This window comes from Coregonus lavaretus (assembly GCF_964263955.1).
Source record: "Coregonus lavaretus genome assembly, chromosome: 7".
NCBI classification, from domain to species: Eukaryota; Metazoa; Chordata; class Actinopteri; order Salmoniformes; family Salmonidae; genus Coregonus; species Coregonus lavaretus.
The window spans coordinates 4,455,205-4,481,227 of NC_139994.1; the positions used below are offsets into that span (position 1 = coordinate 4,455,205).

The 26,023-nt window shown below is 45.5% G+C and overlaps 1 protein-coding gene across 1 annotated transcript; it reads left to right on the plus strand.

Annotated features, from left to right (window-relative positions):
* The first annotated feature begins 9,284 nt into the window (after nucleotides 1-9,284).
* LOC311132359 (zinc finger TRAF-type-containing protein 1-like) lies at nucleotides 9,285-19,250 on the plus strand. Its single transcript, XM_084165612.1, has 6 exons — nucleotides 9,285-10,443; nucleotides 12,568-12,662; nucleotides 12,876-13,019; nucleotides 13,877-14,088; nucleotides 16,227-16,405; nucleotides 16,526-19,250. Exons 1-6 carry the CDS (start codon nucleotides 10,144-10,146, stop codon nucleotides 16,736-16,738), a joined length of 1,143 nt encoding a protein of 380 aa, XP_084021738.1. The 5' UTR covers nucleotides 9,285-10,143; the 3' UTR covers nucleotides 16,739-19,250.
* The last annotated feature ends 6,773 nt before the right edge of the window (nucleotides 19,251-26,023 follow it).

The following is a 26,023-nucleotide window of genomic DNA, read 5'->3' on the forward strand; positions in this document are numbered from 1 at the left end:
CTACCCGTACCACTACTATTTTGAATAATAATCACAACTATAATAATAATAATAATAGTAATAATACTGATAATAATAATAACAATAATAATAATAATAATAATAGTAAAAACAATAATACTGATAATAAGTAAGTTACTGTTTACTATGCAGATGTTATTATTCAGTGTCCCTCAGGCTATGGCAGGCAAATACATATTTGGCTGCAAGAGGAGCCGTTGCTCCTTCGTCCATGACTATTTTTTGTTTTTCCTCTGGGTTTAATAAGTTAAAATGTGGAATAAATGTAGTCATTTCTGTGAATAATGAATCTCTTGGTGAGGAATATTTATCACAGTAAAGGAGAAAGTGCATCTCTGTCTCTACCTCCCCTGTCGTGCAGTGACCACATACACGCTCCTCTTTGGGTAGCCATGTCTTTTTATGTCTGCCGGTTTCTATTGCCAATTGGTGGTCACTCAGCCTTTTACTTGCTAAGGATCTGTCTCTGCTTCGTATCTCTGACAGAGTAGAGATAATCAACCAATTAATATTCAATTAATATTCTCCCTCACACATGAACAGCCCTCCTCTCTGTCTCTCTATCTCTCCCTCTCTCACATACACAGCCCCCCCCCCCCCCCCCTCACACACACAGTCCTCTCTCTCTCTATGAGTGAATGTCATAACCTAAGCCACGCCCCCATCCTGTGCTCTTTTCTCCTCGAGGCCTACACTAGAAACACCATAACAGATAGTCTTCTCATCTCAGCCTCCCTCCCTCCCTCCCTCTCCTTCCATCTCTCCCTCCTTTTCTCTTTCACACCATGAAATGTTTTTTCTGATGACCTTGTATTATTTAGCTTAATACCATCACCATCACCATCGCACACAGATACACAAACAGACACACATACACAGACACACACACAGCCACACACACAGACACACACACAGATACACACACGGATACACACACAGACACACACACACAGACACACACAGATACACAAACAGACACACATACACAGACACACACACAGCCACACACACAGACACACACACAGACACACACACAGATACACACACAGACACACACACAGACACACACAGACACACACACAGACACACACACAGACTGTTGCTCACTGTCTGTGTCCTCTGCATCCTCTCTGCTCAGTCACAGCGGATGTGGTGAGGAGAGAGAAAGCTGTGAAAAACAACCTCAATCTATATATATATATACAACTGTAGCACCTGAATAGCTACACTAGTGATAACACCTTTTTAAGACAGAGTGTTGCCAACAAACATGGTTCCCTGGTTGGTTAACATTCATTATTACAGCATAATAAAAACAACTGGGCATATACAGATGTAGGATCTTGATTTGACCAGCATACAGTGGCTTGCGAAAGTATTCACCCCCCCCCTGGTTTTGCCACCAAGTACATGACTTAGTACTTGGTGGCAAAACCCTTGTTGGCAATCACAGAGGTCAGACGTTTCTTGTAGTTGGCCACCAGGTTTGCACACATCTCAGGAGGGATTTTGTCCCACTCCTCTTTGCAGATCTTCTCCAAATCATTAAGGTTTCGAGGCTGACGTTTGGCAACTCGAACCTTCAGCTCCCTCCACAGATGTTCTATGGGATTTAGGTCTGGAGACTGGCTAGGCCACTCCAGGACCTTAATGTGCTTCTTCTTGAGCCACTCCTTTGTTGCCTTGGCCATGTGTTTTGGGTCATTGTCATGCTGGAATACCCATCCACTAATAATTTTCAATGCCCTGGCTGAGGGAAGGAGATTCTCACCCAAGATTTGACGGTACATGGCCCCGTCCATTGTCCATTGATGCTGTGAAGTTGTCCTGTCCCCTTAGCAGAAAAACACCCCCAAAGCATAATGTTTCCACCTCCATGTTTGACGGTGGGGATGGTGTTCTTGGGATCATAGGCAGTATTCCTCCTCCTCCAAACACGGCGTGTTGAGTTGATGCCAAAGAGCTCAATTTTGGTCTCATCTGACCACAACACTTTCACCCAGTTCTCCTCTGAATCAGTCAGATGTTAATTGGCAAACTTCAGACGGGCCTGTATATGTGCTTTCTTGAGCAGGGGGACCTTGCGGGCGCTGCAGGATTTCAGTCCTTCACGGCATAGTGTGTTACATTTACATTTACATTTTAGTCATTTAGCAGACGCTCTTATCCAGAGCGACTTACAGTTAGCACATACATTATTTTATCGAACCCACAACCCTGGCGTTGCAAACGCCATGCTCTACCAACTGAGCTACATCCCCTGCCGGCCATTCCCTCCCCTACCCTGGACGACGCTGGGCCAATTGTGCGCCGCCCATGAGTCTCCCGGTCGCGGCCGGCTACGACAGAGCCTGGATTCTGTTACCAATTGTTTTCTTGGTGACTATGGTCCCAGCTGCCTTGAGATCATTGACAAGATCCTCTCGTGTAGTTCTGGGCTGATTCCTCACCATTCTCATGATTATTGCAACTCCACGAGGTGAGATCTTGCATGGAGCCCCAGGCCGAGGGAGATTGACAGTTATTTTGTGTTTCTTCCATTTGCGAATAATCGCACCAACTGTTGTCACCTTCTCACCAAGCTGCTTGGCGATGGTCTTGTAGCCCATTCCAGTCTTGTGTAGGTCTACAATCTTGTCCCTGACATCCTTGGAGAGCTCTTTGGTCTTGGCCATGGTGGAGAGTTTGGAATCTGATTGATTGATTGCTTCTGTGGACAGGTGTCTTTTATACAGGTAACAAGCTGAGATTAGGAGCACTCCCTTTAAGAGTGTGCTCCTAATCTCAGCTCGTTACCTGTATAAAAGACACCTGGGAGCCAGAAATCTTTCTGATTGAGAGGGGGTCAAATACTTATTTCCCTCATTAAAATGCAAATCAATTTATAACATTTTTGACATGCGTTTTTCTGAATTTTTTTGTTATTCTGTCTCTCACTGTTCAAATAAACCTACCATTAAAATTATAGACTGATCATTTCTTTGTCAGTGGGCAAACGTACAAAATCAGCAGGGGATCAAATACTTTTTTCCCTCACTGTATGTCTCTATAAGCTTGGCACATCTAGCCACTGGGATTTTTGCCCATTCTTCAAGGCAAAACTGCTCAAGCTCCTTCAAGTTGGATGGGTTCCGCTGGTGTACAGCAATCTTTAAGTCATACCACAGATTCTCAATTGGATTGAGGTCTGGGCTTTGACTACGCCATTCCAAGACATTTAAATGTTTCCCCTTAAACCACTCGAGAGTTCTTTAGCAGTATGCTTAGGGTCATTGTCCTGCTGGAAGGTAAACCTCCGTCCCGGTCTCAAATCTCTGGAAGACTGAAACAGGTTTCCCTCAAGAATGTCCCTGTATTTAGCAACATCCATCATTCCTCCAATTCGGACCAGTTTCCCAGTCCCTGCCGATGAAAAACATCCCCACAGCATGATGCTGCCACCACCATGCTTCATTGTGGGGATGGTGTTCTCGGGGTGATGAGAGGTGTTGGGTTTGCGCCAGACATAGTGCTTTCCTTGATGGCCAAAAAGCTCAATTTTAGTCTCATCTGACCAGATAACCTTCTTCCATATGTTTGGGGAGTCTCCCACATGCCTTTTGGCGAACATCAAATGTGTTTGATTGTTTTATTCTTTAAGCAATGGCTTTTTTCTGGCCATTCTTCCGTAAAGCCCAGCTCTGTGGAGTGTACGGCTTAAAGTGGTCCTATGGACAGATACTCCAATCTCCACTGTGGAGCTTTGCGGCTCCTTCAGGGTTATCTTTGGTCTCTTTGTTGCCTCTCTGATTAATGCCCTCCTTGCCTGGTCCGTGAGTTTTGGTGGGCGACCCTCTCTTGGCAGGTTTGTTGTGGTGCCATATTCTTTCAATTTTTTAATAATGGATTTAATGGTGCTCCGTGGGATGTTTAAAGTGTCAGATATTTTTAACCCAACCCTGATCTGTACTTCTCCACAACTTTATCCCTGACCTGTTTGGAGAGCTCCTTGGTCTTCATGGTGCCGCTTGCTTGGTGGTGCCCCTTGCTTAGTGGTGTTGCAGACTCTGGGGTCTTTCAGAACAGGTGTATATATACTGAGATCATGTGACACTTAGATTGCACACAGGTGGACTTTATTTAACTAATTATGTGACTTCTGAAAGTAATTGGTTGCACCAGATCTTATTTAGGGGCTTCATAGCAAAGGTGGTGAATACATATGCACGCACCACTTTTCCGTTATTTATGTTTTAGAATTTTTTGAAACAAGTTATTTTTTAAATTTCACTTGAAATCCAATTACATGAAATCCAAATAAAAATCCATTTAAATTCCAGGTTGTAATGCAACAAAATAGGAAAAACGCCAACGGGATGAATACTTTTGCAAGGCACTGTACCCTGTGCAAGTTACGCATTCCTACCTCATACTTCAGTGTTCATGTCCCTTGTCTTTTGAATGGGCTTGACGATTATATCATCAAATTCATGAAAACACGGTCATATAAGATACATAAACAATTATATTTGTGTTTGTGGATGAATTTACTTCCGCCAGATGCCTTTCCTTAAGTTTTTATGCTGAAGGTTTTTCAGATGAGCTTTGTGATTATGTAAATCACAAAGCTTATCTGCATTTCCTGCGGTACTGGAAAATTGTCAGCAGCAAAAGAGTGATCAAATTAAGATACTACATCTGCACGTATACAGAGACAAAAACGTGACTGAGCAGACGTATACAAAGAAAATAAAAAAGAACAAATATGACATTGTGAATTACATATACAGTGAGGGAACATACATATACATATGTACAGTGAGGGAACATACATATACATATGCGTATGAGTTCAAAGAGCAGTGGCAGCTGTATAAAAAAACAAGAGCACTACAGGAACTGAACATAAATATAAACGCAACATGTAAAGTGTTGGTCCCATGTTTCATGAGCTGAAATAAAAGACCCAAGAAATATTCACAAAAAGCTTATTTCTCTCAAATGTTGTGCACAAATTTGTTAGCATCCCTGTTAGAGGAGCATTTCTCCTTTGCCAAGATAATCCATCCACCTGATAGGTGTGGCATATCAAGAAGCTGATTAAACAGCATGATCATTACACAGGTGCACCTTGTGCTGGGGACAATAAAAGGGCACTCTAAAATGTGCAGTTTTGTCACACAACACAATGCCACAGATGTCTCAAGTTTTGAGGGAGCATGCAATTGGCATGCTTACTGCAGAAATGTCCACTTGAGCTGTTGCCAGAGAATTGAATGTTCATTTCTTTACCATAAGCCGCCTCCAATGTTGTTTTAGAGAATATGGCAGTACGTCCAACCGGCCTCACAACCGCAGACCACATGTAACCACGCCAGCCCAGGACCTCCACATCCTGCTTCTTCACCTACGGGATCGTCTGAGACCAGCCACCTGGACAACTGATGAAACTGTGGGTTTGCACAACCAAAGAATTTCTGCACAAACTGTCAGAAACCGTCTCAGGGAAGCTCATCTGTGTGCTCTTAGTCCTTACCAGGGTCTTGACCTGACTGCAGTTCGGCGTCATAACCGACTTCAGTGGGGAAATGCTGAAATTTGATGTTCACAGGCACGCTGGAGAAGTGTGCTCTTCACGGATGAATCCCGGTTTCAACAGTAACAGGCAGATGGCAGACAGCGTGTATGGCGTCGTGTGGGCGAGTGGTTTGCTGATGTCAACATTGTGAACAGAGTGCCCCATGGTGGCGGTGGGGTTATGGTATGGGCAGGCATAATCTATGGACAACGAACACAATTGCATTTTATCAATGGCATATTGAATGCACAGAGATACTGTGATGAGATCCTAAGGCCCATTGTCGTGCCATTCATCCACCGGCATCACCTCATGTTTCAGCATGATAATGCACAGCCCCATGTCACAAGAATCTGGACACAATTCCTGGAAGCTGAAAATGTCCCAGTTCTTCCATGGCCTGCATACTCACCAGACATGTCACCCATTGAGCATGTTTGGGATACTCTGGATTGACATGTGCGACAGCGTGTTCCAGTTCCCGCCAATATCCAGCAACTTTGCACAGCCATTGAAGAGGAGTGGGACAACATTCCACAGGCCACAATCAACAGCCTGATCAACTCTACGCAAAGGAGATCTGTAGGGCTGCATGAGGAAAATGCTGGTCACACCAGATACTGACTGGTTTTCTGATCTATGCTCTTACCTTTTTTTAAAGGTATCTGTGACCAACAGATGCAAATCTGTATTCCCAGTCATGTGAAATCCATAGATTAGGGCCTAATTTATTTATTTCAATTGACTGATTTCCTTATATGAACTGTAACTCAGTAAAATCTTTGAAATTGTTGCATGTTGCGTTTATATTTTTGTTCAGTGTAGATGTGATATGCATTTAATTTAAGTCCAGAATAATAGCATTTTAAAGGTATTGGCACCACCTAGTGTATATGGAGGGAACATGCAGCTGTAGTGGTATCTGAGGAAACTACAACCACTAGGCCTACTACTATTTGAGAAGGTCCGGTCACACACATTTCCTAGGTGGATAATGTCCGGATGGATAATGTAATTTATCGACCTAGTAACAAACCCCCACCTCGCAACCCATGCGACCCCAAACTGTTCACACCCCTCTTGTTGGTGGAGAGTAAATGTTGCAGTTTTAAAGCTAATTTCCGGCAATTCTACACATTTTGTATGGGGCAGAGAATTTTTTTGGGCTGTTTTTAAAGCTCATTATCTGCAATTCTATGCATTCTTCCATGTCTTATGTGTGTTTATATGATACCAGCGGTCGAAGCCAGACCGAGGGGGGTGGGCGGGACCTGCATATTGACCCCGTTCTGGGTCCGGATCCGGTCCGCGGTCAGCCAAATGGTCACATGCTTCGTTAACAACAGGTGTAGACTAACAGTGAAATGCTTACTTACAGGTCCTTCCCAACAATGCAGAGAGAAAGAAAATAGAGAAATAATAGAAAAGTAAAACATGTAATAATAGAAGTCATAATAGATACACAATGAGTAACGATAACTTGGCTATATACACCGAGTCGATGTGCATGGGTACGAGGTAATTAAAGTAGATATGTACATAACTAGGAATAAAGTGACAGATAATAAACAGTAGCAGCAGTGTATGTGATGAGACAAAACTTAGAGCAAAAAGGGTCAATGCAGATAGTCCAGGTAGCTATTTGGTTACCTACAGTATTTAACTGACTATTTAGCAGTCTTATGGCTTGGTGGTAGAAGCTGTTCAGTGTCTTGTTGATTCGAGACTTGGTTCATCTGTTGCTGTGCGGTAGCCGAGAGAAAAGTCTATGACTTGGGTGGTTGGAGTCTTTAACAATTATACCACCTGGTATAGAGGTCCCGGATGGCAGGGAGCTTGGCCCCAGTGACATACGTTAAGGTAGTGACAGCTGTGTGTGTGTGTGTGTGTGTGTAGGAGATTTTGGTCTCTGGTCATGTCATTTAGCCCATATAAGGCATGTCCCTTTGGCCAATCACAGGCTGCGACACCACCCTGCATGATCAGACAGCTGACACTATGACATCCTGCCCCTGCACACACACACACACACACACACACACACACTAGTCTAGCAAACTTAACCCCCCCACCACCTACCCAATCAATGCCGACACACACACACACGCACACACCAAACACACAACTAGTCCTGCAACCTCAAGTCAACACCCGTCACAGGCCCCCACCTACACACACACAAACACACTATTCGGACCACAGGAGGTTGGTGGCACCTTAATTGGGGAGGATGGGCTCATAGTAATGGCTGGAACTGAATAAATGGAATGGCATCAAACTCATCAGATACATGGTTTCCATGGTTTCCATGTGATTGATACCAATTCATTTACTCCATTCAGCCATTATTATGAGCCGTCCTCCCCTTAGTAGCCTCCTGTGATTCGGACTAGCTCCACTGCCCTTGCCCTGAGGGTATCCTGAGCTGATATCAGCCGGTTTATTGACAGCTGTCACCGCCCATGTACAACACACAGCGACCGGATTGGCTCAACTGGGAGATGGGGGAAGGGACTAAAGGTTTTAGAGGTCTCTTTCGGGCCCAAAAAGTTGGACCCGGACCCGAATGGACCCAAGGACAATCAGACCTGGACTAACCCGATCATTTTAAAAAAGAGGGACCCGGACGATTGGATCAGAGTGACAAAAAAATAATAATTATCAGCCAAGTTGCTCTTCTGGTTAACGAATAGGTATTTATATGTTGGCTAGGCCTTATTAGTGTAAAATAAATATGCTATAGACTATGCAGAGCCGTGGTCGGGTCCATTTGGGTCTGTCAGCTGTAGTTACATAGACCCGAGACCTGATGACAATCAAACAGGACCCGACCCGCTCGGGTCCCGGGTCGGGTCTCAGGTATTTGGGTTCGGTTGGACCCGTGAAGACCTCTAAAAGGTTTGACTCTTGTGAATGAATACGGTCACAGTAAAAAGTCCCATGATTGAAACTAAAGGAACTCATAGATTTCACACACACCGTCCACGTCCATATCTGAATTCTCACACTCAAAATATTTTTAAAAAACAGTCTTAACTACCATTGACACAAACTTCAGACAGACAAGGCCTCCTCATTTCCTAACTCTAACACCACCTTTTTACTGTCTTCTCTGGCTCACTGGTTAATATGGGTGTATTTACATTTAGGTCATTTAGCAGACGCTCTTATCCAGAGCGACTTACAGTTAGTGAGTGCATACATTTTTCATACTGGCCCCCCGTGGGAATCGAATCCACAATCCTGGTGTTGCAAGCGCCATGCTCTACCAACTGAGCTACAGGAGACCCTTGTGTATCAGACACAAGGTAAACAGTTGTGGCAAAGTTTTCCTTTGAGAGTAATTTATTTTGAGTGACCAAAAAGTGTAATAACAGTGTAATGATAATTATCAACAAGATCACAATACCTGGGTTCTGCTGCTATCACCCAATGTATTAGTCTATTACATAATTTGACAAATGAAGGATAGATAGGCCTATTGTTGCTACGGTTTGTAGGCTATTGTGCAGGGGCAGGGGCAACCAGGGTTTCAGGTAGCATGATGTGTCAGGTTATGTCTGGCTGTGTCTAGGCAGGTGATGCCCTTCAGGTGAGGTGACGTGCTCCATTTTGTCGCATATCGGGTTTTGGTCACCTTTCAAGTCCTAAATCCTACCAGGTCCCCCACACGCACCCTGCAGACAGCAACTGCGCATGCGCACCCACAACTATTTAAATACCCCAAGTCATCTGCTACAACAAAACATTCCAGTGATAGCAATCTGCGACGCAGCGCAAGGACTGGCAAGGGAGGCCATAACACCAGCTGGCAAAATATTGACAGTTTATCAAGCAACTAAACTCGCGATTTTCTGTTTTTGTGACCATGGCTGAGTAACCCCGGTTAGGATTGGAAGGTGCATCCGAGCTAAGGTGTAGTGAAGTCGGGGAGAGGAGGAGGGGAAGGTCCGGACAGGAGAAAAACAAAGACGTCTGTGTAGTTAAACTAGGCAAGTCCCATCGAACTGTCTGAACAGCTCTCTGATTTTTCCAAAACTGACACGTCCCAGGGGTCCGGTGGATAGCGAGCTGGCACCGGGGAAAAAACGTTTACTGACCTGCCGAACCGGGCCGTTATGAACGGCCGCTCATGCGCTGTCACCGCGAATAACTGCGAGTTGACAACACAAAAACATCTGTGACGGGTTGTTTTGTTCTAGCTAGACAAGGGCGAGGACTGGAGTGTTTTTTGAGCTTGTTAGCTATAGCATGTAGCTAGCTGAATTTATTCGCTAAACTGCCAGTCAACAGCGCTACATTTCTACAAAAACGACCGTTAAATAACTATTTTGGAAATTTCTAGAACGTTCGTTTGTTAAATTCCAAGCGTATTGCGCAACATTGCTTACAAACAGGCGAACTCGCTAACTAGCTTTGACTGCTTGCTAGCCAGCTGACCGTTAGCTAGTTAGCTGTCCTGGCTTTCCCTTGCCTAGCCTGTGTAGCTAAATCTGCCAGCTAGTTAACATTCTGGCGACAGGTAGCTAGATTACGCCTGACAAACACCATCACCACCACCCACCATGTCCTCGATGGAAGAGCGTGGTGAGGTGGGCGTCGCGGCGGCTCCAGGCTCCTCAGGCGGCCTGGGGGTTGGGGCGGTGGGGGCAGCCCTGGAGACAGTGGTCGGGGGGCCATCAATGCAGGAGGAGGTGGGCTTCCGAAGAGGAGAGGGGCTCGGGCCCGAGTCGGACCCGGACGAGCCGCCGCCCAAGAAGCGGCTGAGACTGCCGGAGGGAGAGTCGGGAAAGCTGGAAGAGAGGCTGTATTCAGTGCTGTGCTGCACCGTGTGTCTAGACCTGCCCAAGGCCTCCGTTTATCAGGTAAATACTGTCAAACACACCTGTCCTGGCCTACCGACTCTGGCCCACTTGTCAATATTAGCCAGCTAGCTAGCCAACTTCGTATTAAATAGGCCTAACTAACATGTCAATTTAGCTTCATAGGCTAGGAATGTCAGGCATGAAGTAGGGGTTGAGGACAATCTGTAGGCCTACTGATCAGCACCTGTCGTGGGCTGTAACGTTAGCTAGATGGGTGAAGAGAGGATGTTGGGCCCAGGGACGCAAGCTAGCAGCTAGGTCAGTAGTTAACTTGTTCAGGAGGGTTTGCCAGTGCTCAGCGCTGCGCAGAGAAATGATGATCTATAAATCATATGGGTAGCCAGTACTCAGCGCTGCGCAGAGAGATCATATGATCTATAAATCCTCAGGATGTAGGTGTCCAAAATGGCACCCGAGCCTTTTCTATTCAGATTTGCCAACAAGACATGAACACATGCAGATGTGTCAGTTCTGCATATTGATTATCCCAGGCCGACCCCTAGGAAATAGGCAAGCCCCAACATGTCACCTAACACAGAATGAACTACTCTCAGCTCTCACCCAGTTTGCTGTGTTGTGATACTGATTAGTATGCCCTCAAATAACCACTGGATACTCTCCCCACCCCAAAGCAAATTTGCATCCAATGTACAGTACCAGTCAAAAGTTTGGACACACCTACTCATTCAAGGGTTTTTCTTTATTTTTACTATTTTCTACATTGTAGAATGATAGTGAAGACATCAAAACTACGAAATAACACATATGGAATCATGTAGTAACCAAAAAAGTGTTAAACAAATCAAAATATATTTGATATTCTTCAAAGTAGCCACCCTTTGCCTTGATGATAGCTTTGCACACTCTTGGCATTCTCTCAACCAGCTTCATGAGGTAGTCACCTGGAATGCCTTGTTAAAAATTAATTTGTGGAATTTCTTTCCTCCTTAATGCGTTTGAGCCAATCAGTTGTGTTGTGACATGGTAGGGTTGGTATACAGAAGATGGCCCTATTTGGCAATAACAGCTCAAATAAGCAAAGAGAAATTACAGTCCATCATTACTTTAAGACATGAAGGTCAGTCAATCTGAAAAATTTCAAGAACTTTGAAAGTTTCTTCAAGTGCAGTTGCAAAAACCATCAAGCGCTATGATGAAACTGGCTCTCATGAGGACCGCCACAGGAAAGGAAGACCCAGAGTTGCTGCAAAGAAACCACTACTAAAGAACACCAATAAGAAGAAGAGACTTGCTGGGGCCAAGAAACACGAGCAATGGACATGAGACCGGTGGAAATCTGTCCTTTGGTCTGATGAGTCCAAATTTGAGGTTTTTGGTTCCAACCGCCGTGTCTTTATGAGACACAGAGTAGGAGAACGGATTATCTCTGCATGTGTGGTTCCCACCGTGAAGCATGGAGGAGGAGGTGTGATGCTGTGGGGGTGCTTTGCTGGTGACACTGTCTGTGATTTATTTGGAATTCAAGGCACTCTTAACCAGCATGGCTACCACAACATTCTGCAGCGATACGCCATCCCATCTGGTTTGCGCTTAGTGGGACTATCATTTGTTTTTCAACAGGACAATGACCCAACACACCTCCAGGCTGTGTAAGGGCTATTTTACCAAGAAGGAGAGTGATGGAGTGCTGCATCAAATGACCTGGCCTCCACAATCGCCCGACCTCAACCCAATTGAGATGGTTTGGGATGAGTTGGAGTGAAGGAAAAGCAGCCAACAAGTGCTCAGCATATGTGGGAACTCCTTCAAGACTGTTGGAAAAGTATTCCTCATGAAGCTGGTTGAGAGAATGCCAAGAGTGTGCAAAGCTGTCATCAAGGCAAAGGGTGGCTATTTGAAGAATCTCAAATATGAAATATATTTTTATTTGTTTAACACTTTTGGTTACATGATTCCATATGTAGTTTTGATGTCTTCACTATTATTCTACAATGTAGAAAATAGTAAAAATAAAGAAAAACCCTTGAATGAGTAGGTGTGTCCAAACTTTTGACTGGTACTGTATATAGAGTATAAACACTGATTTATAAAGACTAACATCCACAGTATGGATATACCAAACACACACACACCTACAATAACCCTTCCCGCTCTGTTCAACAGTGCACCAACGGTCACCTGATGTGTGCTGGCTGTTTCATCCACCTGCTGGCTGACTCTCGTCTGAAAGAGGAACAGGCCACTTGTCCTAACTGCAGGTCTGTACACGCACACACACACAGTTTACAAATACACTTGAATTGAATTGACTGAGTGAGTAATTGATATATGTAAAATCTTTGAAATTGTTGAATGGTGTGTTTATTTTTGTTCAGGATATAATTGCATTGATTGATGGAGTGTTCTCTCTTTCTCTTTCTCTTTCTCTTTCTCTTTCTCTTTCTCTTTCTCTCTCCCCTCCCCCCCTCTAGGTGTGAGATCACCAAGTCTCTGTGTTGTAGGAACCTGGCTGTAGAGAAAGCTGTGAGTGAGCTGCCCACAGACTGTCCCTTCTGTCTCAAACAGTTCCCTCGCTCCAGCCTAGAGAGGCACCAGAAGGAGGAGTGCCAAGACAGGTACACACCTCATTGGTACACACACACACACACACACACACACACTAGTGCTGAGCGATTAGTGTTTTTTGAGGTCGTTTCGGTTTGATTATTTAAAAAACAAACATTAAATGCACTATGCATTATGTGGGTTGAATGCTGTAACAACACAGAATAAAACAATTAGTAAAAGTCAAAATCACTATCTTAGTAGTTCTTCAAAGTAAACAAGGCATACTTTTATGACTGCTGAATACCAACTATCAATCACTTAGATCATGTATTTTCAGTTAGAGATACCTCGTGAAGCAACAGCTGCTCTCTATATCCCCTCACGATCACGCATTCTTCTGTCTATTCCGTAGCACGCGTAAAAGGAACACACAGACCTGACAAATAGGTGCGCAATGGATTATGGTCATTGTAGTTAATTACCACGTTTTCTTCGCTAAACTATGTTGAATATTGGCCTGTTGGAAACTACAACTCCCGACTACATCGCACAGTTCAGGCTGGATCTGATTTATCTCTAGAGAAACTGTGCATTGAGCTCACAGAAAAAAATGAACGAAATGGAATTCAAATAATTCAACCTACATCGATCAATTAGTTGTTTAAAAACCGAAAAATAACCTACATTTTGGTTAATCGCTCAGCAATAACACACACACGCGATCAGACGACCCTGTTGCAGTTGTTAATGACAGAACCCCAGCAGAAATTATACAGCCGGTCCCAAATCACTTCTTACCCCTCCCCTTGGCCCTAACACCTCCATGTTTGCAGATCTGTATGGTGATGGGTATAAGCAGTGCAGTACCTTTTCCTCCTTGTCCTCATGATTGGCCCTAAACTCCCACTTCCTGATGTGTTGCCAGGGTGACGCAGTGTAAGTATAAGCGGATTGGCTGCCCATGGAAGGGACCGTTCCACGAGCTGCCAGCCCACGAGGAGGAGTGCTGCCACCCCACCAAGACTGGCACAGAGCTGATGGGCATCCTGGGGGAGATGGACCAGAGCCACAGCAGAGAACTAACCCTTTACAACTCTATATTCTCCCTTCTCTGTTATGAGAAGATAGGCTTCACAGGTAGGCTAGGTACACAGTACACACTCACACACACAGTACCTGACTTCCACACTGTCAAATCAAATTACATTTATTTATAAAGCCCTTTTTTACTTCAGCAGTCACAAAGTGCTATTACAGAAACCCAGCATAAAACCCCAAAGAGCAAGCAATGCCTTGCAAAAGTATTCATCCCTCTTGGCGTTTTTCCTATTTTATTGCAATACAACCTGTAATTTTAAATTGATTTTTATTTGGATTTAATGTAATGGACATACACAAAATAGTCCAAATTGGTGAAGTGAAATGAAAAAAATAACTTGTTTCAAACATTTCTAAAAAATAAATAACGGAAAAGTGGTGCATGCATATGTATTCACCCCCTTTGCTATGAAGCCCCTAAATAAGATCTGGTGCCACCAATTACCTTCAGAAGTCACATAATTAGTTAAATAAAGTCCACCTGTGTGCAATCTAAGTGTTACATGATCTGTCACATAATCTCAGTATATATACACCTGTTCTGAAAGACCCCAGAGTCTGCAACACCACTAAGCAAGGGGCACCACCAAGCAAGCAGCACCATGAAGACCAAGGAGCTCTCCAAACAGGTCAGGGACAAAGTTGTGGAGAAGTACAGATCAGGGTTGGGTTATAAAAAAATATCCCACGGAGCACCATTAAATCCATTATTAAAAAATTGAAAGAATATGGCACCACAACAAACCTGCCAAGAGAAGGCCGCCCACCAAAACTCACGGACCAGGCAAGGAGGGCATTAATCAGAGAGGCAACAAAGAGACCAAAGATAACCCTGAAGGAGCTGCAAAGCTCCACAGCAGAGATTGGAGTATCTGTCCATAGGACAGAAATAAAAAAATAAGCAAACACGTTTGGTGTTCGCCAAAAGGCATGTGGGAGACTCCCCAAACATATGGAAGAATGTACTCTGGTCAGATGAGACTACAATTGAGCTTTTTGGCCATCAAGGGAAACGCTATGTCTGGCGCAAACCCAACACCTCTCATCACCGCGAGAACACCATCCCCATAGTGAAGCATGGTGGTGGCAGCAGCATCATGCTGTGGGGATGTTTTTCATCGGCAGGGACTGGGAAACTGGTCAGAATTGAAGGAATGATGGATGGCGCTAAATATAGGGAAATTCTTGAGGGAAACCTGTTTCAGTCTTCCAGAGATTTGAGACTGGGATGGAGGTTCACCTTCCAGCAGGACAATGACCCTAAGCATACTGCTAAAGCAACACTCAAGTGTTAAAAAAAAAAAAAAAAAAAAAAAGGTGGTTATTTTACCCCCGTTTTCGTGGTCTCCAATTGGTGGTTACAGTCTTGTCCCATCGCTGCTACTCCCGTACGGACACGGGAGAGGCGAAGGTCGAGAGTCACTAACTGTAAGTCGCTCTGGATAAGAGCGTCTGCTAAATGGGTTTCAATTGTGGGTAAGTATCAATAATGTACCAGTGCTTCCTGATAATGTCCTTCAATTCCTTTGCCAATGGTGAGTATTGGGTGAAGCATGAGGGGACATGTTCTGCTTTTTCTTGAACTTTTGGTTGAAGGCTTTCCAACTGTGTTAGTCCTTCAAAACGATCATTGGCATGTTTTACTCAATTGTCTTGGTACCCCCTTTCATGCCAGCCAGGTAGGCTATACTCCTGTTGTAAAGATAAACAAGGTGCTTAATATTAGGAAAGTTGAGAAATAAATATAGTAGGCCTAGCCTATAGAAAGCTGATGGAATCCTCCTCTTTTTAGTAGAGGCCATCACTCTGTTTTCTCGCGCAATTGCATAGCCATTTGCATTGATGTCAGAGTGATTAGAGGGACAATAGAGTGCTGAGTACCAGGCAGTTAGCAAGTTTGGTAGGCTGCTAATGACCATCAGCAGCATCAGAGCTTGGAGAAGCCTAGTTACCGTGACTAAGCGGTCAAGTGGAATTTGACTGCCTTCATGACTCGTGACCGCTGGTGTGGCGGTAATACGGTCACCACAACAGCCCTATCCACAGTAGACACTGTCATACACACACAGTACCTGACTTCCAGGACAATAATTTCAATCTGGCTGAAAGGACCAGTCTCACACACACAAACATGAATCTTTCTAATTTTGTCCTCCCCCTCTCTCTCCCCTGTCCAGAGGTCCAGTTCAGGCCGTACCGTACAGATGACTTCATAACCCGTCTGTACTATGAGAGTCCTCGTTTCACCGTGTTGAACCAGACCTGGGTACTGAAGGCCAGAGTCAACGACTCGGAACGCAACCCTAACCTCTCCTGCAAACGCACCCTCTCCTTCCAACTCATCCTCAAGAGCAAGGTACACACACTGACTGAGTGTCTCTCTCTCTCTGTCTCTGTCTCACTCTGTCTCTGTCTCTCTGTCTCTCTCTCTGTTTCTCTCTCTCTCTCTCTCTAACCCTCCTCCTCCTCCCTCTAGGTGAACTCAGCTATAGAGTGTTCCTTCCTGCTGTTGAAAGGTCCGTACGATGACGTGAGGATCAAGCCTGTGATTCACCATCACGCGTTCAGCAACGACACCAACGAGACAGACTACGTCCCGCTGCCCATCACCGACTCTGTGGAGTGTAACAAACTACTGGCAGCCAAGAACATCAACCTACGACTCTTCATCTTCCAGATCCAGAAATAGACAGAAGAGGAGGAGAGAGGGGAGGGATTGAGGGGGGGGGTAAGAGAGAGAGAGGACAGAGAGAGGTGTAGCGGAAGTGAGGGAGAGAGATATGTTTGAGATTAAAGTGAGACACCACTAAACCACTGATACCTCTTTACACACTCTCACACACATGCACTCACACTCTCTCTCGCACACACACACGCACTCACACTCTCTCGCACACACACACACGCACTCACACTCTCTCTCACACACACACGCACTCACAATCTCTCACACACACTCACACACACACTCACACACACACACACACACACACACACTCAGACTCTCATACACATTCGCACTCACACACACTCACACACTCTCACACTCACACACCACTAGACCACATACTGAGAGAGTTAGAGAACCCCAGCTTGGGGTGCTGCTGTTAGTGTTGCTATGGAGATAGGGTGGTGTTGCTAGGGGAATTCATCTGTATGGAGGAGGTCGTTACTATGGAGATGGGGGTGTTGTTAGGGGAGAGGGGGTTGTCGCTATGGAGACAGGATGGTTGTACCTGTGGAGTTGAGTCTGTCCGACCTTTCACCCTTGAGCCCAGAGCCAAAGGTAGCTCATACCCACCAAAGCAGGATGATCCATACCAGAGTGTGTCTGTGTCTGTGTGCGTGTGCATTGTGTGTAGTATGATACTTTGAGTAAATGTGTGTGCGTGTGTGTTCCAAAGATGTGAATGCAAGCTTTTGAGCTCTGTTGACCACTCAGTTAGTCTGTCCTATAGAGGAATGGAATGGTAAAGGGTGGGTGTGTGTCACCTGTATACTCACTAGCGCTCTGACCTGCTCCTAGTCTGTCTGTTTAGGACAGGCGTCCATTTTGTTCTGAGAGCAGCCCAGAGCAGAGCCAAGATGGCAGCGTTTTGCATGCTCCTTTTAGTTCTTCAAAAATTAGTTGTGAATTATATATTTAACCTCATAAGCTAACTTATACCTCTTTTTATTTCTTTTTAACCCTGAATATTTAAGTTCCTGTGAACTTAGCCTTTTTAGTTTGGTATTAGTGTGGTTGTGCGCTTGCGTGTGTTTTTGTGTGTGTGCTCGTGTGTGCGTTTGTGTTTTGAGACAGATTAATTTGGGGCCCTAGTGAACACATCCCTATAAACAGACACTTGCATGGCCACACACACAAACGCAAACGCAAACACACACACACACACACACACAAACGCAAACGCACACAAACACAATCGAAAGACGTCTTAGGCCTGCTCAGAAACAAACGTCAGTGTGTGTGTGTGTGTGTGGACTCCTCCCTCTTCTCTGGTTGGGCTGTACTAGAGACCTGCTAGAACCGGAGAACCCTGAAACGGACCTGAAGGGAACCCCAGCTAGTGTGACAGACTGTGTTCGAATCCGGTTTGTCTGCGTGCCACAAGACCATGTTAGTCCTCTAAGCTAAAGCCTAGGCATTATCTTGGGGAAGTACCCCAAGCCTTCAAATCTCAGATAAGGGTGGTTCACCTCCGAAAGAGAGAAGAGAACCTGAACGGTCCACCGGCTCAACACTGTTTTAAAGGACTAAGGGCTCGATTCAATCAGATCCACTTTAACCAACATCTGCATAGTGGTTGTTTTGGCAGTCAAATCCACAAGTAAAGCAGACATTGCCATTGGCTTCACGGAGTCACATCAACAGAAATCCCATGCAGCCTTGTTTACAAGTTCAACACTGGAATGGGAGATGTAATCTAAACATCAATTAGGATGAAAGAAATCCTCATTATTCGTTTATAATGATTTTTCAATTTGAGCGTAAATATTTCTATAGAGCCTACACTTTCTCGTTCTGAACTTCTGCCACGAGTGGGTCAGGTGTGTCTTAAGTGACAATGATCGCAAGAGCAGCTGCTCAGCGATTTGACGGCTGGAACACAGTTCCACCTCCGACACCGCAACATCCCGCTATACAGGTGTCTTCTATCGCCGGTTAACGCTTGATCTGATTGTATCTAGACTCACGACTCCGGTTCTAATCTAGACCTAGCTCACGGCTCCGGTTCTAATCTAGACCTAGCTCACGGCTCCGGTTCTAATCTAGACCTAGCTCACGGCTCCGGTTCTAATCTAGACCTAGCTCACGGCTCCGGTTCTAATCTAGACCTAGCTCACGACTCCGGTTCTAAATGGGGAGAACCCTGGATGGACCTTGTGTGTGTGTGTGTGTGTGAGTGCGGGGAGGGGGGGTGGGTCTGGTGCGTTACTATGGTGACGTGTTTAGAGTGTTAGACTTACTTGAATGATGCTGAGATGACGACGTTACTAAAAAGTAGAATCTACTGTGATAGCTCTGTCTCTCCTGACCTATATAGGTTGAGTATTTCTATAGATCTGACTCCTCCAGGCCTATCTAGGTCTTGTATTTCTGTGTTTTAACGCTTTTCGTCTCTATGCCAATAGACTCGCTGACTCATCTCATTATGGCTGTACATGTGCCTTTTATTAAAGATCATGGAAACTGAAAAATGCACTCCTCTCCTGTGTGTGCGTGTGTGTGCGTGTGTGTGTGTGTGTGTGTGTGTGTGTGTGTGTGTGCGTGTGTGTGCGTGTGTGTGTGCGGGGTGCGCATGAGAGAGAGAGACGACACCACAAGAAAGGTGACCTGTCAAATCAGCCACATCAGTTTAATCTGCTCAAACACGTCAATACATAATATATATAGTCATTTCATATCCATACAAAACTCAACTGGAGTATATAAATGATGCTTTCAAATCAGTTCAGCAGCTCTGATATACACTACATGGCCAAAAGTATGTGGACACCCCTTCAAATTAGTGGATTTGGCTATTTCAGCCACATCTGTTGCTGACAGGTGTATAAAATCGAGCACACAGCCATGCGATCTCCGTAGACAAACATTGGCAGTAGAATGGCCTGTACTGAAGAGCTCAGTGACTTTCAACGTGGCACCGTCAAAGGATGCCACCTTTCCAACAAGTCAGTTCGTCACATTTCTGCCCTGCTAGAGCTGCTCCGGTCAACTGTAAGTGCTGTTATTGTGAAATGGAAACATAAAAATCGTCTGTCTTTGGTTGCAACACTAACTACGAGTTCCAAACTGCCTCTGGAAGCAACGTCAGCACAATAACTGTTTGTTGGGAGCTTCTTTGTAAAATGGGTTTCCATGGCCGAGCAGCCGCACACAAGCCTAAGATCACCATGCGCAATGCTAAGCGTCGGCTGGAGTGGTGTAAAGCTCACTGCCATTGGACTCTGGAGCAGTGGAAATGCGTCTCTGGAGTGATGAATCACGCTTCACCATCTGGCAGTCCGACAGAAGAATCTGGGTTTGGCGGATGCCAGGAGAACGCTACCTGCCTGAATGCATAGTGCCAACTGTAAAGTTTGGTGGAGGAGGAATAATGGTCTGGGGCTGTTTTTCAAGGTTCAGGCTAGGCCCCGTAGTTCCAGTGAGGGGAAATCAATCTTAATGCTACAGCATACAATGACATTCTAGATGATTCTGGGCTTCCAACTTTGTGGCAACAGTTTGGGGAAGGCCCATTCCTGTTTCAGCATGACAATGCCCCTGTGCACAAAGCGAGGTCCATACAGAAATGGTTTGTCGCGATCGGTGTGGAAGAACTTCACTGGCCTGCACAGAGCCCTGACCTAAACCCCATCGAAACGCCTTTGGGATGAATTGGAACGCCGAATGCGAGCCAGGCCTAATCGCCCAACATCAGTACCCGACCTCACTAATGCTCTTGTGGCTGAATGGAAGCGAATCCCTGCAGCAATGTTCCAACATCTAGTGGAAAGCCTTCCCAGAAGAGTGGAGGCTGTGTTAGCAGCAAAGGGGGGACCAACTCCATATTAATGCCCATGATTTTAGAATGAGATGTTTGACGAACAGGTGTACAGATATATTTTGGTACAATAACGTTGTAAACTGTGTGTGTAAAAGTTTGAACACTGGTTTCATCTCAAGCTGAACACAGTCCAGTAGAGGTGGGGGAAGGGAGGTCAAGTGTGTATGTACAGTACAGTGCCTTTGGAAAGTATTCAGACCCCATTTTGTTACGTTACAGCCTTATTCTAAAATTTATTAAATTGTTTTTTTTCTCACCAATCTACACACAATACCCCACATAATGACAAAGCAAAAACATGTTTTTATACATTTTTGCAAATGTATAAAAAATTCTAAATTGAAATATCACATTTTACATAAGTATTCAGACCCTTTACTCCGTACTTTGTTGAAGCACCTTTGGTAGCAATTATAGCCTTGAGTCTTCTTGGGTATGACGCTACAAGCTTGAAACACCTGTATTTGGGGAGTTTCTCCCGTTCTTCTCTGCAGATCCTCTCAAGCTCTGTCAAGTTGGATAGGGAGCACCGCTCCACAGCTTTTTCAGGTCTCTCCAGAGATGTTCGATCGGGTTCAAGTCCGGGCTCTGGCTGGGCCACTCAAGGACATTCAGAGACTTGTCCCGAAGCCACTCCTGCGTTGTCTTGGCTTTGTGCTTAGGGTCATTGTCCTGTTGGAAGGTGAACCTTCGCCCCAGTCTGAGGTCCTGAGCGGTCCGAAGCAGGCTTTCATCAAGGATCTCTCTGTACTTTTCTCCGTTCATTTTTCCCTCTATCCTGACTAGTCTTCCAGTCCCTGCCGCTGAAAAACATCCCCACAGCATGATGCTGCCACCACCATGCTTCACCGTGGGGATGGTGCCAGGTTTCCTCTAGACGTGACGCTTGGCATTCAGGCCAAAGAGTTCAATCTTGGTTTCATCAGACCAGAGAATCTTGTTTCTCATGGTCTGAGTCCTTTAGGTGCCTTTTGGCAAACTCCAAGCAGGATGTCATGTGCCTTTTACTGAGGAGTGGGTACCAGGCACAAACCGGTGCGCCTGGTACCTACTACCATACCCCGTTCAAAGGCACTTCAATCTTTTGTCTTGCCCATTCACAATATGAATGGCACTCATACACAATCCATGTCTCAATTGTCTCAAGGCTTAGAAATCCTTCTTTAACCTGTCTCCTCCCCTTCATCTACACTGATTGAAGTGGCTTTAACAAGTGACATCAACAAGGGATCATAACTTTCACCTGGATTCACCTGGTCAGTCTATGTCATGGAAAGAGCAGGTGTTCTTAATGTTTTGTACACTCAGTGTATATGACATTGAGGTTGTCATAGTTACCTGTGTTACACCACAGGTGGGTAAGTACCCAGCATGCAACCCCATCATCCCCTGGTAGCTTTGTGCTGATTGGCTACGACAGGAGAGGAACGACACACGGACAGAGACACCCAGCAGATTAGTCATAACACATACATTTACATTTTAGTCGACGCTCTTATCCAGAGCAACTTACAGTTAGTGAATACATATATTTTTTTATACTGGCCCCCCGTGGGAATCGAACCCACAACCCTGCCGTTGCAAATGCCATGCTCTATCAACTGAGGTACCTCCCTGCCGGCCATTCCCTCCCCTACCCTGGACGACACTGGGCCAATTGTGCGCCGCCCATGAGTCTCCCGGTCGCGGCCGGCTGCGACAGAGCCTGGATTCGAACCAGGATCTCTAGTGGGACAGTTAGCACTGCGATGCAGTGCCTTAGACCACTGCGCCACTCAGGAGACATCAATTGCTTGTTTGTTAAACGCTCATTCAAAGCAGTATAATTTGCAGTAATATCCGACAAATAGAGGACTAGCAGGATAGGATCTCTCTATTTCCCCCCCCTCTCTCTCTCTCTCTCTCTCTGTAAAGTAGAAGCAGAAGGAAAAGAGACTGGTTCACTGTGAGACCTCAGATCTCTTACAGTGTAATGGCCCCCCTCCGTACTGCTACACAGGCATGCGGTGTACCTGCAGGCTGTATGGCCTGGGTAGGTGTGGTAGGTCTCTGCGGTGTACCTGCAGGCTGTATGGCCTGGGTAGGTGTGGTAGGTCTCTGCGGTGTACCTGCAGGCTGTATGGCCTGGGTAGGTGTGGTAGGTCTCTGCGGTGTACCTGCAGGCTGTATGGCCTGGGTAGGTGTGGTAGGTCTCTGCGGTGCTGAGGTAGGATACTAAGTAGTAGAGTAGTAATACAGTACAGAGGTCAACATCATGTCAACACATGGAGTATTCTATGATTCTGTTCTATCATTCCATGATTCTATTCTATCATTCCATGATTCTATTCTATTATTCTATTTTATCATTCTATTATGATGGTGTTATGTTGTTCCTACCTGAGTTGGAGGGGGTTGGCAGTAGCTGGGGGGGTTGTGAGTAGGAGGGGGAGGGGCGGTGTAGACATAACTCTGTGTGGGAGGGGCTAAGGGAGGGTATAGAGGCGGAGCTTCCGCCAATGACTGGCAGCTCACAGTAATGTGACCAAACTGGGAAGGCAGGACCTCGCCCTGAGGACCACAGAGACCAGTTAACACACAGACAGACAGACAGACACACACGCACTCCTACACTTATACTGTTCATGCATACTCTGTTATGTCCACAAAATAAAAACATGCATGAACACACATCGTACCAGAGTATTGCAGCTGCTGGGGAGGGCAAGACACGGAAGAATATTGAACCACCTGAGAGAGAGAAAGCGTTGTTATTGCCACAGTCTTCAAGTACAAAAAATATACATTAAACGCTGTCCAAATATAATACTTATATTCTCCTTGTATACTATTAAGAAAACAGACAAGTGGATAGGTAGGTAGGTAGGTAGGTAGATTTTTCCACATTTTGTTACGTTACAGCCTTATTCTAAAATTTATGAAATAAAAGTGTCCTCATCACTCTACACACAATACCCCATAATGACTAAGTGAATTTTTTGCAAATTTATACAAAATAAAAAACTTAAATACCTTATTTACATAAGTAAACAGACCCTTTGCTATGAGACTCGAAATTGAGCTCCGGTGCATCCTGTTTCCATTGATCATCCTTGATGTTTCTACAACTTGATTGGAGTCCCCCTGTGGTAAATTCTATTGATTGGACATGATTTGGAAAGGCACACACCTGTCTATATAAGGTCCCACAGTTGACAGTGCATGTCAGAGCAAAAACCAAGCCATGAGGTCGAAGGAACTGTCCGTAGAGCTCCGAGACAGGATTGTGTCGAGGCACAGATCTGGGGAAGGGTACCAAAACATTTCTGCAGCGTTGAAGGTCCCCAAGAACACAGTGGCCTCAATCATTCTTAAATGGAAGCTGTTTGGAACCACCAAGACTCCTCCTAGAGCTGGCCGCCCGGCCAAACTGAGCAATTGGGGGAGAAGGGCCTTGGTCAGGGAGATGACCAAGAACCCGATGGTCACTCTGACAGAGCTCCATAGTTCCTCTGTGGAGATGGGAGAACCTTCCAGAAGGACAACCATCTCTGCAGTACTCCACCAATTAGGCCTTTATGGTAGGGTGGCCAGACGGAAGCCACTCCTCAGTAAAAGGCACATGACAGCCCGCTTGGAGTTTGCCAAAAGGCACCTAAAGGACTCTCAGACAATGAGAACAAAATTCTCTGGTCTGATGAAACCAAGATTGAACTCTTTGGCCTGAATGCCAAACGTCACGTCTGGAGGAAACCTGCCACCATCCTTACGATGAAGCATAGTGGTGGCAGCATCATGCTGTGGGGATGTTTTTCAGCGGCAGGGACTGGGAGACTAGTCAGGATCGAGGGAAAGATGAACGGAGCAAAGTACAAAGATATCCTTGATGAAAACCTGCTCCAGAGCGTTCAGGACCTCAGATCGGGGCAAAGGTTCACCTTCCAACAGGACAACGACCCTAAGCACACAGCCAAGACAACGCAGGAGTGGCTTCGGGACAATCCCAGTAGAGTCTGTGTATTCCTGACTGGTGTCTGAGATGATTAGCGTGGGCACTTTTGGCTCTTTGCTCTGCTCTTCCTCATTGTCATGGCAACCTGGCAGCATGGTGACAGAGCTCTTGAAACATCAAACATCACTTCATTTGTTTGTGTGTGTGTGGGTGTGTGTTTTATGTGTGTTTTATGTGTGCGTATGTGTTACCTGGCTGGTCTGGGTGGTGTCAGCAGGGGAGGGTGGGGATGATCACACACAGCCATGCTCCACACTAACCTGCCTTTGGCCTGAAACACCACAACAACATTAACCAATGAAGTAGCCTGAAACACCACAACAACATTAACCAATGAAGTGGCCTGAAACACCACAACAACATTAACCAATGAAGTGGCCTGAAACACCACAACAACATTAACCAATGAAGTGGCCTGAAACACCACAACAACATTAACCAATGAAGTGGCCTGAAACACCACAACAACATTAACCAATGAAGTGGCCTGAAACACCACAACAACATTAACCAATGAAGTGGCCTGAAACACCACAACAACATTAACCAATGAAGTGGCCTGAAACACCACAACAACATTAACCAATGAAGTGCAAACCCTGCTTAACCGTGCTATATCAAATTATCACAGTCTGACACACAAACATACACAACAGTGATACCTAGGGCTCTACGTAATACAGGTGTGTGACAGAGACAGAGCCTACCTTCCTTCTCTTCCTGGCTGGTTACCCCTGGTTACTGACCCGTTTCTGTTTGACACCGTTGTGACAAATCATCACACAGTGACATCATAAGACGTTCCTTAACTCAATCCTCCAGTCGTCTCACCTATCTGATCTGATCTATAGCAACACCAGCACACCTCATCCATCACCTGCTGCTCCACCCTCCTGTTGTCATGGTGACCCTCCTCCTCCTCTGTGGTGATGGAGGGGGGGGGGGGTGAAGATGGCGGAGGGGAGGGGTATAACTCGTTACACGACCTCAGCCCTGAGGATTCTGGGACCACCGCTGCAGACATCCTCCCTGAAACCTGCAACACACACAAATAAGTTCCTGATTCAAACACACACACACACACACACACACACACACACACACACACACACACACACACACACACACACACACACACACACACACACACACACACACACACACACACACACACACACACACACACACACACACACACACACACACACACACACACACACACACACACACACACACACACACACACACACACACACACACACACACACACACACACCTGCTTAATGTGACTTGCAGAGCCCATATAATAGCTTCTACTAATGCAGCCTCTGTCTCTGACCTCTTTCTCCCTGTACACACTACATGGCTGCCTGGTCACGTCTAAGGGTGTGTGCATGAGTGTGTGTGTGTGTACAGTACATAGTAAATGTGTGTG

Excerpts from the sequence above, each read along its gene's own strand:
- LOC311132359 (XM_084165612.1), top strand. The coding sequence starts at position 10,144 with ATGTCCTCGATGGAAGAGCGTGGTGAGGTGGGCGTCGCGGCGGCTCCA. Across the intron at positions 13,020-13,876 it reads AAGGAGGAGTGCCAAGACAG|GGTGACGCAGTGTAAGTATA; the intron begins GTACACACCTCA and ends ATGTGTTGCCAG. Across the intron at positions 16,406-16,525 it reads AACTCATCCTCAAGAGCAAG|GTGAACTCAGCTATAGAGTG; the intron begins GTACACACACTG and ends TCCTCCCTCTAG.